Here is a 13,076-nt window from a genome sequence, read left to right as displayed (position 1 = left end):
TGATTTAACACTGACAAGATTGGGACAAAATGAACACCAGCTCAGAGTTAAAATGCAATCTCAGAGTCAATGTAACTCTGAAATTGGGGAAGCAATGCAATGTAATTTTTCCACAGAAGAAATTGGGGAATAGAAATAAATCAAGACTGCATGTTGTATATATGTATTCATTTGTATTGTTTAATTGAATCAACATTAGTCATAACGGTATTCTTTAGTCCATGAAAGGTACTTATCATTTAAAAATCCACACTATAAACAATACATCAATGTAAACATCATTACGATACTATCAATATGGCCTTACTCATGGAGTAAATAGATAACACATTCTTGTCTTTTCTTCAACAGAGGAGGACACATACAGAATGTTTGTCCTTCTTAACAGTGAAGAAGCTCAGATTTTGCCATCTCAACTATAAATCACAACCAATTCTTTTACCTTCAGTTTTTGTGATAATGAGATATTTCAACAAAAGTAACGTTTACAGGTGAGTAGCCTTTAACTCCACTCCGTTGTCCGGCTGGATGCTGGGCTGCTTGATGATGTCCCCGATGGAGGAGAAGCTCTCTGAGGGATCTGGGTCAGGCAGATGCCAGTGGATGAAGACCAAATACATGAAAGTCCCCATAAGACCTCCCACAAGTGGGGCCACCAAGGGTACCCAGAACCAGTAGTTGTAACACCTGGAGAAGCGACAGGGAGGAGTTCAGATGAGACTTAGTATGTCTAAAAGTATCTAAATGTTCTACACTGACACTGAATGGGTGATTCAAACGTGATTTTAACACACACAGAGTTTGCTTTATTAGGCTCAGTGTTTTGGGTTTGCACTTGCAGAGGCAGAAGCCGATGTTTTCAGAAAATAGCTGTGTGCACTGAACAAAGTTATAGACATATGATTTGCTGTTAAATATAGAAATACCTTTGAATTAGAAATATAAAACAACATTAGCAAGCAGCTATTGTTTTTTTTTGCAGTTGGTGGCAGTTTGCTATAAAAAGACCAGTGACTATGGAAATGACAACATGGCTCTCTGTCTGCTTTATGTGAAAGAATGCCGTTATTTCCTAAGACCTTACTCAAAACAGCTCTGCAAGCCGCCCTTTCTGTCCAGCACTTTTTGGAGTTAATCTGCCACCTACTGGACCGGAATCAACCCATGCAGCTTTCAATATATTATATTACACAAAGAGTGCTTAAAGCTGCAGAAGCATAGCTAAAACATGGCATACGGTAGAGGTTGCAACCAAAAACGGGTCATTATAAGAAATACTGAGAAATAATAATAAGAAATCATGAGCTGACGTCACTTTAATCCTGCTGCTTATAACCTCTGACATATTTGACTTTTGGAGAAACAAGAGGTGACCTGTGAGTGCAAAAAATGCCCCTTTTAGATTATCAGTTTCAACAGTTTGCATTAAATATGTAGCTCCTTAAATGATTGATACGAAATATGCCATCTTGAGGTATAAACTCGGTCAGTTGTACGTGTTTTGTGCGCCTGATAAGATACTTACGTGAACACCTCAGTGCCCCAGCCCGCAGTCAGAGAGAAGAGGCGAGGTCCCAGGTCCCGAGCAGGGTTTATTGCACCACCACAGTTGGCTGACATTGACATGGAGATCCCCAGGACGATCACTGCCACTATGGGAGGAATCAGCTGTGAAGGAGCCGGGGTGTTCCTCTTTTCATCCAATCCCAGGATGCACAACAGCAGCATGCCAGTGCCCACTACCTGATACAATGAACACGCACAGAAACAGCAGATTATGACCCGGATTAAGATGCTGACCGCGTTACAAATCCACTCACTGACCTGGTCCAGGAAACTTCTTCCTAAAGTCATGTACTCTGACGGATACGTGGCAAATATAGACGCTGTCTCGTTTGGGCCATAAATAGTCAATACTCCTCCACTAAACTCCATTATAGCATCTGAGAAAAAAAATAATAACAGGAATACAAATCAAGAAAAGAGACACTGGAAATGTGTTAAAAAAAACCCGAAGAGAATCATCCATCTTTATATAATTGATAGCTTGTTTAAAGGGGCAGAAACACAAACCGTAGTAGACCAGGAAGACGAGGGCTGATGCCAGATAGGCCCCCAGCACCTGGCTGAGGCAGTAGGGCACCAGCCTCCCCCACGGCACCTGGCCCAGCACGCAGAAACTCAGAGTCACCGCCGGGTTCAGGTGAGCGCCTGCAGGAGAAATTAAACCAAGGAAAACCGGAAGACAGAAGTCAGAGGGATTGGAAGGTAATTCAACGTTTGGATTATTTGTAGCCGTATAACGTGTCAACTTATCAGACTGAAGACCTCGACGAGATTGACGAGGTCTCTTTTCAGAGGGCGGCGGATTTTAGGGCAATAAATCCGGTGCTCAGAGTGCGAGGCGTAAGGACACAACACTGCTGCTTTTTGATGTAGTTCATATTGTCAATGCTGACGAGTTCAGTTGTGATATATTGTTGACCTGACTGAACCTACCTGTGATGCCCTTGGTGAGGTACATAGCTGACATCACACCCACAGAGAAGGCCATGTTGACCGACAGGAACTGGCCTTTAGATTCCCTGCTCGTCTTCACCTGAGCTGCAGCAGAGCAGCCAAAGAGCTTCACAGGAAGATGCAGAACGAACCCGTGAGGCATGAAAGGGAAATAGGGAAATATCTTAGAAGTTTGGAAACAGAATCACGGTTGTTCGAAAGCATTTAGAACATAATTTCCTCTCGTTATCGTACACTGTCCACTTCTTATCTAAATTGCCCCATAAAACACCAATCTGACTCCTCACCTCACATGAAAAGGGGAAAACACACATATATTATATCTGTTCATCTCATAAAAACCACGTCTGCAGTAAAGGTAATATGATTATACATACGTAATGACCAACTAATCGCTAAATATTATTTTATATTTATCACAGGCCAAGGCTACAAAGTTATGGTACCATAATAAACAATATAAATGCCAATGTGTTTAAAGCTGCCTGCACACAGCCTCAGTCTGAAACTTCTTATTGGTTGTAATGTCATAAGTAAAATACATATTCAAACTAGGTGGAGGAAACATATATAAATGAAAATCAAATCTATCCATTTCGTGGGATTTTTGCAACTAATTATTGAAACCTCTTTAACAATTCTTTTGTAATATTCCAATTGGCTACCAAAATAAACTAAAATATTTTCCCTAATTGTTTTGTATTGTATGTAGCAAATAATACTCAACAATGTATAGAAAATGATCCTTGACAGTCCTTGACATCTCCAAAATATTAGTATCAATAATATCTTTATGACCTCATTTATTATTCTTTTTTTGCATGTTTGACAGTAGTTTTGCTTTCTCTGCAGCAGCAAATGAGTCGTTGAGCCGAGCCTTTCCACACTCATCATTCCAAAATCATTATTTATTTATTTGAACCATGTGGTGGTAATTCTAGTGGAATTGCACAGATGGGGAAAGATAATCAAGAGAGACAATGTTCAGTGTTTGATTCATTTCCATTTAGGGAATATACAACATACATTACTCCCATGTCATTGCCACAGAGCATATGTTACATTACAAAATGAAGTACAATCTTAATGATTATGGAGGAACATTAAGTTAAAATGAGGCTGTGTGTGCAACATCCAAATACTCTGTAACAGTTTGTGGGAACTGTACTAGAACACAAAATTAAGCAACTTGTTCACCTGATTGTCACTTACCATCAAGACAAAAGTCCCCAAGAACTCGGCCATGCACTCTCGCACCAGGGCATTCCTCACCCTCACAACGCGTCTATTCAGCATCGGTGGGCTCTAATCCGTCTCCTCCTCCTACACAAAGAAGACCGTGTCTCCGGTGACAGACGGAAGAGCAAAGCCGGGCTGTTGGTTGAGGAGCTGATGCGAGTGCTGGAGGTGTCAGAGCTGATGCAAAATGATTTGGGGGAAAAGCATACTGTCCCAACTTCCGTCTGAGCATCTAAGGACCTGCGCTCTGCACCCCACTGCTTCCTCTTGCCTGCCTGGTCTTTATCCACAGCTGGTCAAACACTATTACTCATTTATTGGGTAGCCACACTTGGCGATTGGCTGGAGCGAAGCGCGTGTGACTCACCTGTTGGAGGTTAAAATTGAAAGAGGCCATAAATAGTTATGTGTTGACAGTAGTAACAGATAACAATAACGCAGAGAATATAAATCTATTTACACTCACACATGTGATCATTCTGTTTCCATGTGAGAGACAGGAGCATGAGTTACAATGATATGCTGATTAAAATACAGCACAAATATTAGCACTCAAAATCACCAGTACAATAATTTGTACTTATCTGTACCTCAGAAACTATGACCAATGTCAAATCATCGGTGCATATTTTACAAATATTAGTGTGCATACAATTCTTTGTGCTGTAGTTATTCTGTATGAAAAGTAAATGGGATATATTACAGAAGTTTTTTGTTGTATTTTAAAACTTGTTTGTTTTGCATATTTGTATTTGCATATTATGATTTGTGACACATTGGGAAAACAGATTTGTGCTCAGTCACTACCAGATAAACTAATTAAATAACACAGAAATATAAGATTTGTGGATCAATTACAATGAAATACCACTTGCTAAGTAAAATGTCAAAACTGTTAAATGATCTCCATGGAATTCTGGTCCAAAACCCAAAAGACATTACTGCTGGTTTGGTGAAACCTCCTTGGTGAGTGTTGTTGTTGAGTAGGAAAGTTAACAGGGAAGAGAAAAATGTCACTACGACTCCTCTTCGCTGAACTCTGGACTCCTGATTGCTGCGTGAGAGTGAAGCCTGTTGATGCTGATAAGGAACATGACTGTCGCACACAGAAAAATATGTCATTTTTATATGATACAATATGAAAACTTCTTATGAATGGATCCTACTACGTTTCCGTTCATAATGCTTTGAACTTCTATCTTTTCCTGGTCCTATATATTTTAAGTTTGGGTAAAACAAAATAAATAGTATTAGTACTTTGACATGGTTTGTAGAGAGATTGATAGCTAATGACGTCTTATCACATCGCTTATGACGTCTTATCTTATCACATCTCCTTTTTAGTACTTCATTTTGTTTGGTAATGTGTATAAGGACGGATACCTTTACTCTAATGCTAATGTTTATTTTGTCAAAGGGCGTTTTTCTGCGAAGTATCAGAAAGATAACGTCACATATAACGATCACCCTCTGCATGACATAAGAATAAAAAGGAACACTTTAAATTAAGGATTTATTAAAAAGCAATATAAACTGTAATATATTACAACATGTGCATTTATTTACAAGCGCAAAAATACAGCAGAGCAAAGTATAGCATATAAAAGTTGGTTGATTTGATAAAGGTATGAGTCATCAGTGAATCTTTGTTATGACCTTGTAAAGAAACATCAGAGGCTTTGAGGTAGATTTAATTATGAAAATAAAGTTAGACATTTTCTTTGACTTTGTCTCTTGACAATTTTCCTTCAGAGATTTGCTCTAATAACGGCAACTTGTTAACTTGTCATTACAAGCAGGCGCCTGACTTAAATCAGGTTTGGTTCTTAGCCACCAGTGCGTGGCTTTAAGTTGCCTCACTGTGCGCAAAGCACCTCAACAATCCTCATGTTTCCAGATGTTTCAGAGTGCGACGGAGCACCACGTCCACGGGGCCAGAGGGAAGGCCTCTAATCAGGGTCCAGGCCTCCAGGCGCCTCATGCCCACCACACTCGTTCCTTCAATCTCTTCCAACTCATCACCGGGTCGCACCTTGTCAACAGGACCCCCTGAAGGGAAAAGGTGGATTTAATCAACTTTTCTGTAAGTATCCAAATCAGCCGTCTTGGCCCTGCAGGTGCTGTATTTAAATACATTACATTAATATATATAAAAAGCACCAAAACCCAACATGAAATTGAATTGTCAAAGTCGATGTAATTTGAAAACAAATCAAATAATGCAGAGAGAAAAATTCAGAATGATTGAATATTAATGGAGTGGATGATTATGAAAGTATGTACATTAAATCTCTCATATTCAAAAGCATTTAGGATATATTGACAGTGACCAATGTAATGTATAATGTATATTATAAGAACAGAGAGAAATGCTTTTATTTTGTTCTGTAGCGCCTCCTAGAGGGCAGAATATGAAACAGGCTGAGACCAAGACAGGTAAACTTGCAGCAGAGAGGATGAAAAGGTATTGTAAAAAAGGTAAGTATTGTATAAATTATATCTAAATATATAATATGGAATATATAATATGGAAATCTAATTTGTTGGGTTGCAAAATCATACTTTTAAATTTGTGTTGAACCGTAACAATTTAGAAAAATAAATCTCTTTATTTATTTTACTTTATTGACACGAGACATCACAAACTTAACAGCAACTTAATGCAGCAACTTGTGACACTTATGAATATACCAAATAACGAATCCCTGATGCTATTGAGGAAATTGAATATAGTTTCAAATCTCTGCATATGCATTTTCTTTTATTCTGTGGAGATCTGAGTTCTCACCCTGGAAGATCTTTTGTATGGTGAGTGGTCGGTTCCCCAGTTTGGAGCCTACACCTCCCTCAAGGCTGAAGCCCAGGTCCCTGGTGTTCTTCTCCAGGCGCACACACACGTGCTGACCTGAGAGCGGCAAGCGCAGAAGCAGACAAACAGATGAAGTATCTCCTTTCAAACCGATGCAGCAGTGGGACTGAGGTCTTTTCAGAACTCCTGTAAAGGACCACTTCTCACCTGTCTCATTAAACTGAGTCTGCGTTTGTTCCTGATTATTCGTCTCCGCTCGCCGCTTACGGACACTGCTCATTCCTCCCCTCCTGAAGACCACCACCCCCATCTCCCGAGTCTTTGCTCTCCTCAGGACCCTCAGGGCCTCCCAGTGGGTGTAGCCGCACAGCGCCGTGCCGTTGATTGACAGGACCAGGTCCCCTTCCCTTATGGAGCCTTCCTGGGCTGCAACACCCGAGGGAAACACCTTGTGAACCTGAGAGGAAGAAATAAAAGAAAGCATAAAATGATGGAGACATAGGACGATGCTTTTAAATATGTTTCAGGAGAAACCAGGGGTGTGTGTGTGTGAGGGAGGGGGGGTGTTTCCTCACAGTGATGGGCTTGTTCTGGTCCACGCCTCCCGCCACGCTGAAGCCCAGTCCTACACCCAGGTCCTTATGGAGAACCACCACCTGCACATCGTCACCGTCCTGCAAAAAGGGAAGAAGGTGAGAATGAGACGTTGTCCCCTTTGTCCTCTGCGTGACCGATTGAGGCCCCGCGTTGGGAAAGCCACCTTAATCACGCCGACGTTTCGAGCGTCGACTCGCATCCACAAAGCGTCCACCGTACCTGCAGAGCGCCGTCCCCCGTGCTCCTCACGTCCTCCAGAAGCCTGTCGAGCTCCTCGCTGGGCATCACAGACACAGAGGAGAAGGCCGACATGTCCGAGCTCAGCGAGGCAGTCCGACGGTCGGTGCATTGCCACTCATCGATGTCATTCTCCGACTCGCCGTCAACTCCAGCAAAGTTACGCAGGTCGGCAAGGCTGCGGAGGAGGAAAGACGAGGGGTGTGAGTTCAACAGGTCGAAAAAAATTTGCTGGAAGGAATAATTCCAACGGGAAATGGGATGTGGGAACACTACCCACCTGAGGCAGAAGCTCTTGTGATCTGACTGGCTCATGTTACTGGTGACGGTCACCGAGGACTCTCCGGAGTCTGAATCGTAGTTGGAATCCTCGTCCCTCTCTGTACTATCATCATCTTCCTCATAATCCTCTTCGTTGTCACTCAACACCACAATACCAGCCACCCAGGCCTTCAGGTCCAACAGCTGTTTCTTTTCATGTGTGCTTTTTGCTGCGTCGAAATCCGGTGAGAGGAGATCGGGCAGGTCGCTGTGGGAGGAAGAAGCGAGGGGACGAGGCCGAAGCCATGAATCTCGTTTGGGGATTTCGGCCGCCGGTGTGAGTGCGGAGGCACTGTCGTTTCCACTGTGAGCACCGAAAGGGAGGCTTTTGGGTTGCGTGGTGGGCGTAAGAGCGGGTGAGATGTACGGAGAGTTTGTTGGAGTCACGTCTTCATCGTCTACGAGTGACGTCACCCTGGCGGCTGTCGTTTCCTGCACAGCGGTGGAGTCACTCGGGTGAGAAATGAGTGGTCCTTCACTTTGCTCCTCGCGGCTTGAGGTTCTGTGAGAATCAATCTCGTCTTTGTCAAAGTTTGTACGTTTCCTTTGAGCGCCTCCTTTTAGTGGAATCTCGAGGGTTGTCTTGAGACTGGAACTTTTACCAAAATCACAAATGTTCTTGCTATCCGTTTCTTTTCCTTTGTTCTCTTCCCTCCCTAATCTTAGTCCAATCTCATCCACTGAAAAAGATCGATTTGAACCGAGGATTATTTTAACTGGGGTTTTATCTTCATTCTCGTCATCTGCCTCCCCTCCCTCTTTTAATCCCTCCCACCTGTATTTCGATCCACCTATGGCTTTATCCGACCCACTCTTTTTCACTCCTTCATGGAGCTTGCTGAATTGTGTCGGTACAGAAAAGGCCCGTCTGACCTGTCCTGCAGCCACACCCTGGGCTCTCTGTGTGAGAGCCTCGAACTGATGGATCTTATTTCTCACACTAGCTGCCGCGGCTGAGAATGTATTCTTCTCTAGTGATTTCTTTGTCACTTTCTGTGGGCTCGGATCAAACACTTCTTCATCGGAGCTGCTCATTTTTAATTCTGTAATTTCTCTTGCCACTTGATCTGTTTTTTCCCCTTGTTCTTCAAGCCATTCGGTTCTTCCTCTCAATGTACCCTGCGTTCCACTGGTCTCGCCTTCGTCCTTACTTCCAGTCCCGATTGCTCTACCTACCCACGAACCAGACAAATCTGGTCTCTTTTCTTCTAAGGAACTGTTTAGATGTGGGGGGGCAGTAATTCCCGCCGTAGCCCTTGCAGATCGTTTCTGAGCCGCTAACGAGTCTCTGCCCCTGGCTCTGTCAAGAGACCTGGTGCCCGTGTCCTCTAACCCTGCGTTACCCCCCCCTAACCCCGAGTGCCTGCTCAGGATCTGTCCTTGCCCCTGTGCCCCTGAGCGTCTCTCGTTGGCCCTGCTTGTCTTTGGCGAAAAGGAAGCCTCAGAACAGGTAGTGTCTTTATCTGTCCAGGTGATGGACTTCCTGCGGCGCAGTGGACTGACGCCTCTTTCCTCTCTTGATGAGAAACGCATGGGGAAGGTTCCACCTGAAGCCGCCTGCTGTGGCAAAATGGCGGAGGATGCGCTTGTTTCTTTGTGATTGGACGTTGCAGCGGTTGGGAACAAATCCTCCGGTTTACCGAAACCAGCCGACCCAAAGAGTTTCTCTATCCGCTCCAGTATACTCTGACCTCCTTCGGGCCCAAGCAGACCAGGGCCAGAACCAGACAGGGACCTCAACCTAGTGGGCAGAGATTTACCTTTACTGGCCCTGTCCAGAGTCTGCCTCATGTGACTCGCTGGGCTACTTTCTTGAACGTCACTTGTACCAGCAGGGTTATAGGGCTGCATTGAAGGCTTCGTCCTGCCCCTCGGGCCTTCGGGTTCGGTCCTTCTCGGTTCCTCGCCTCGTTTGGTTTGCAACACGAACACGTCCGTGATTTTCCCACGATAAGGGCTCGATGCCTCTGCTCTCCGATCTAGACTCATACTCCTACTTGCCCGGTTTAATCTCCTCAAGTGCGTCCCGCCCTGGCTTTCAGACGCAGGGTTACATGTTCTACTCATGTCAGAGCCAGACACGGGGACAGTTTGGTCTGCTGTGCCATTCTGGTTCAGCTCAGTGGATGTTTTATAGCCCGGCGTCTCCTCTTTCTCACGGCGACGCTTTTCACTCCTGGGTCTCCCAGTCCTCGCTTGATAGTTCTTATCTTCCACAACACATGTGGGTGTCCCAACAGCTGGCCTGGTAGTGAGACTGTACGAGAGGGAATTAGCTGGGCGGACAGTAAAACGCGCTCCTGTCCTCTGGTTGTCATACTCACTCACTGGAGCAGGCAGCATGGACAAGTCCATCGCCTGAGAGTAAACAAAGTTAATGATCGGCTGACAACTGCCAAATTCCCCCAAAGGAGAGTGAAAGGATCAACTTGATCTTTAAACAATTCCAGGCAGCTGTCTTTTAAACGGAAATCTGGAAGCAGTTTGTGCGAATGCAGCAGCTGCAAGTGTTTTAAAAGCTCCGTAAAGGTGGTACAATTGCAGCCCTCATCGGTTTCACGGAAACAAACGCTGCATTAAAAGGTTTGATAGTTTGATATTTCTGCAATGCTCCTGATGATTCTCTATTGCGTGTCCTCGCAGGGGTGACTCCTCTGCTCCTCTTCTTGATCTCTTGTTTTTCTGTCCCTTTGCAGTCTTCGGTTTCGCCGGCACGACCTCATTGAACAGCTCCCGTTTCCTGCCAAGCATAAAAATGTGCAAAATTTCTATCCTGAGAACAGACTGGCGTGGAATGTTATGATTTGTGGATTGCGGTTGCTCTGGCTCCCCCGAAATGGTCAAGCGGGAGCACAGTGCGGTTGAGAACAGTGAACATAACAGAGGGAAGGATGAAGTATAGACGGTGAATGGATGACATATGAAATTCATAAAAAAAGAAGAAAAGGAAACAGAGGAGCATGAGGGCCAAAGAGCCAAAACAATCACAACATACTCAGTCGTATCAGTTATGTCATCTCTGCTCTCTGACATTCCCCTCATGCTGATTTAATGAGCCCGTTAAAAAAAAAAAGTGTGTCTCAAAGAAATGCTCTGTGTTGTGCACACAGACGTCGTATTGGCTGTTTACACAAGCAACATACTCATCACTACGTGTCATCTTCAGCTAAACAGGAACCAAAAACTGGAAAAACCAACCGAACAGCAATCCGCCCAGAAAAAAACAATGCATTCAGATTCCACTATCAGTCTCTGTGCATTGTGTATCGGTGTCGGAAAACCAAAGTTAGACGAGCACAGACTGAAACCCAGCAACGGTGTATTCAGGGGAAATTATTAGATGAATTCGCCAAAAATGAGGATGGCGGCGCTTTGATTTCCACGAAGCCCGCTGAGAGATAGATCGCACCAATCAGGGAGTACAGAGCCACACAGATACTGTAGGTAGGCCAGTGAAACCCTCCTCATTGTTAACCAGTATGATTAAATCCTCTCGTTTGAATCCGAGCACAATTAGAGTTTACTGTATTTACTGTACAAAAACTCTGAGGACAAGAACAATCAGATGTGAGCCTGTGTCCTTTAACGCATAACCGTTAGCAACAGTCTCTATGGTTCTTTCCCATGCAGGTGAGTCTGAGTGTCGGCTTACAGAAACACCTGTTCTGCGAGGTCACAAACCAGGTAACCGGGGCAACGCGGCACTGTTTTCATTTAACTCCGCTTGAACGGATACAATTGCGCCCAGACATCCGATTAAAAAACAACAACAACACGTTCACTCTCTCGCATAAGTAAAAAATTAACTTATTATTCACAAATCCACAAACACATGTGCCTTACCTTCGCCTGGCGTGACTTCCGTACCTGAGCAGCTACCCCGTGTTGACACGGCTTCATAATGAAGGCAGCGCTCTGTAGTGACATCAGCCCCTACAGTAATTCCTCTCTTTCCTCTTTCCATCAGCTTTAAATGACGGAGTGAGTACAGTGACGCAAACCTGCCACACTGGTTTATCCTCTGGTCCGCTCTCTCTCTCTCTCTTTCTCTCTCCTCCCCCTCCCATTGTTGTTTTCTCCCTCTTTTTTTTCTTCTTCTCACAGGGTAACATTCCTGACTTCAGTTAAGTGTGTAACCAGCTAAACAGCTCAACAACAGGGAGAGTTGCACACGCACACACTCAAGCGACACACACAATTACACGTACGCCCTTTTGACGCTGCAAACTTCAAACTCCCTCACACATGAGCATTTCATAGCTCAAGGGCGAGAAGTTACAGGTCGGATCATAGTGTGAAACGGAACAAGAATGACGTTTCCTAACAGAGGCTTATTGTATCACCCCACCCTAAGGCAAACCTTGGTATAATCATGCGGGCTGAGCAGGTATCAAAATACATAACAACAGAGCACCTTTAACTGGGAACAGTGACGACAAAGAGCTCATGTGGAGCCGCACATATCAGCAGGGATTCATTTTTCTTTAAACAACGCACCTCTCATATTCAACAAAAAAAAAAAACTCTTTTGCAGACACAGTGAGAATCTGTGGGACTGTAATGCAGACTGAAGGAGTGAAATGCCTGATAAGGAGTGAGATTGGTGAAAGATTTTTATATAAAAAGGAGAAAGAAAAAGAACCCCCAGTTAACAACAACCTTTGAGGAAGCAGACAGATATTTAACATTTTGAAATGACTAACAATCACTTACAGTTTTGGTTGTCATGTTGAGGCTGGTGTTCTAACTGCTTCTTACTGCATGCACCTGCTTCCTTAGTGACACAGGAAACTGTGGTTTCTGAATCAGTCTGCTGCAGCGCTAAATATGGGACGTCTTAAAGTCTCTGTGGGCCTGTCAAAAGTCAAAACAAACTGAGTCAGAGACATTAAGCCCAGGTCAGGTCTAAGGACCGTAATGATCCAATCAGAGGTTAGCCATACAGACAGATTGCTCGCAGGTCGCATGGTCCTCTGGGGACAGAGATAAGTCTGTGAGTAGAGATAAATAGCCCCAGTGTGACTCCAGAGACCAACCCTTGTTCCTAATAGAAGAATGGCTGCCTGTGTCTCTGCAGGATGGATGCAAATCACTGTCCTGCTCACAGAGACACTGATTCTGTACATTCATTCTTTAGAGTGTAGGACTCAGAGGGCTTCGGGAGAAAGGAGGATTTAAACAGTCTGCAGGCCATTCGGTGTCAAGCAACAGAGTGAAAAAAAGCATTACATTTCTTGGTCTCCTACTTTGTTTGAGTAGCCGGAGTGTAAATAATTGATTGAGTCGGCTTTTCTTTTCGTTCATCGGCGATTGTTTGTTGACCGGCTCACAATGAAGTCGCTTTCAACGGCAG

The 13,076-nt window shown here is 44.1% G+C and overlaps 2 protein-coding genes across 3 annotated transcripts; both read right to left on the bottom strand.

Moving 5' to 3' along the window:
* Nucleotides 1-159: 159 nt before the first annotated feature.
* aqp10a (aquaporin 10a) lies at nucleotides 160-4,074 on the bottom strand. Its single transcript, XM_037455194.2, has 6 exons — nucleotides 3,733-4,074; nucleotides 2,500-2,626; nucleotides 2,074-2,211; nucleotides 1,825-1,943; nucleotides 1,526-1,743; nucleotides 160-687 (listed from the first exon to the last, which is right to left on the bottom strand). Exons 1-6 carry the CDS (start codon nucleotides 3,814-3,816, stop codon nucleotides 486-488), a joined length of 888 nt encoding a protein of 295 aa, XP_037311091.2. The 5' UTR covers nucleotides 3,817-4,074; the 3' UTR covers nucleotides 160-485.
* A 1,184-nt stretch (nucleotides 4,075-5,258) lies between these two features.
* Nucleotides 5,259-13,071, bottom strand: si:dkey-92i15.4 (uncharacterized). Of its 2 annotated transcripts, XM_037453849.2 has the most exons (8): nucleotides 12,970-13,071; nucleotides 12,437-12,577; nucleotides 7,683-10,463; nucleotides 7,385-7,580; nucleotides 7,144-7,242; nucleotides 6,776-7,025; nucleotides 6,548-6,664; nucleotides 5,259-5,808 (listed from the first exon to the last, which is right to left on the bottom strand). In XM_037453849.2, the coding sequence occupies exons 3-8, from the start codon at nucleotides 10,076-10,078 to the stop codon at nucleotides 5,645-5,647; spliced, it is 3,222 nt and encodes a 1,073-aa protein (XP_037309746.2). In that variant the 5' UTR covers nucleotides 10,079-10,463; nucleotides 12,437-12,577; nucleotides 12,970-13,071; the 3' UTR covers nucleotides 5,259-5,644. The 2 variants fall into 2 exon arrangements, with proteins under 2 accessions (XP_037309746.2, XP_037309748.2); XM_037453851.2 differs by lacking the exons at nucleotides 12,437-12,577; nucleotides 12,970-13,071 and adding an exon at nucleotides 11,567-12,035.
* Nucleotides 13,072-13,076: the final 5 nt, after the last annotated feature.

The sequence above is a fragment of the Pungitius pungitius genome, chromosome 11 (genome assembly GCF_949316345.1).
Source record: "Pungitius pungitius chromosome 11, fPunPun2.1, whole genome shotgun sequence".
NCBI classification, from domain to species: domain Eukaryota; kingdom Metazoa; phylum Chordata; class Actinopteri; order Perciformes; family Gasterosteidae; genus Pungitius; species Pungitius pungitius.
This window is presented reverse-complemented; position numbering and strand designations above follow the sequence as displayed.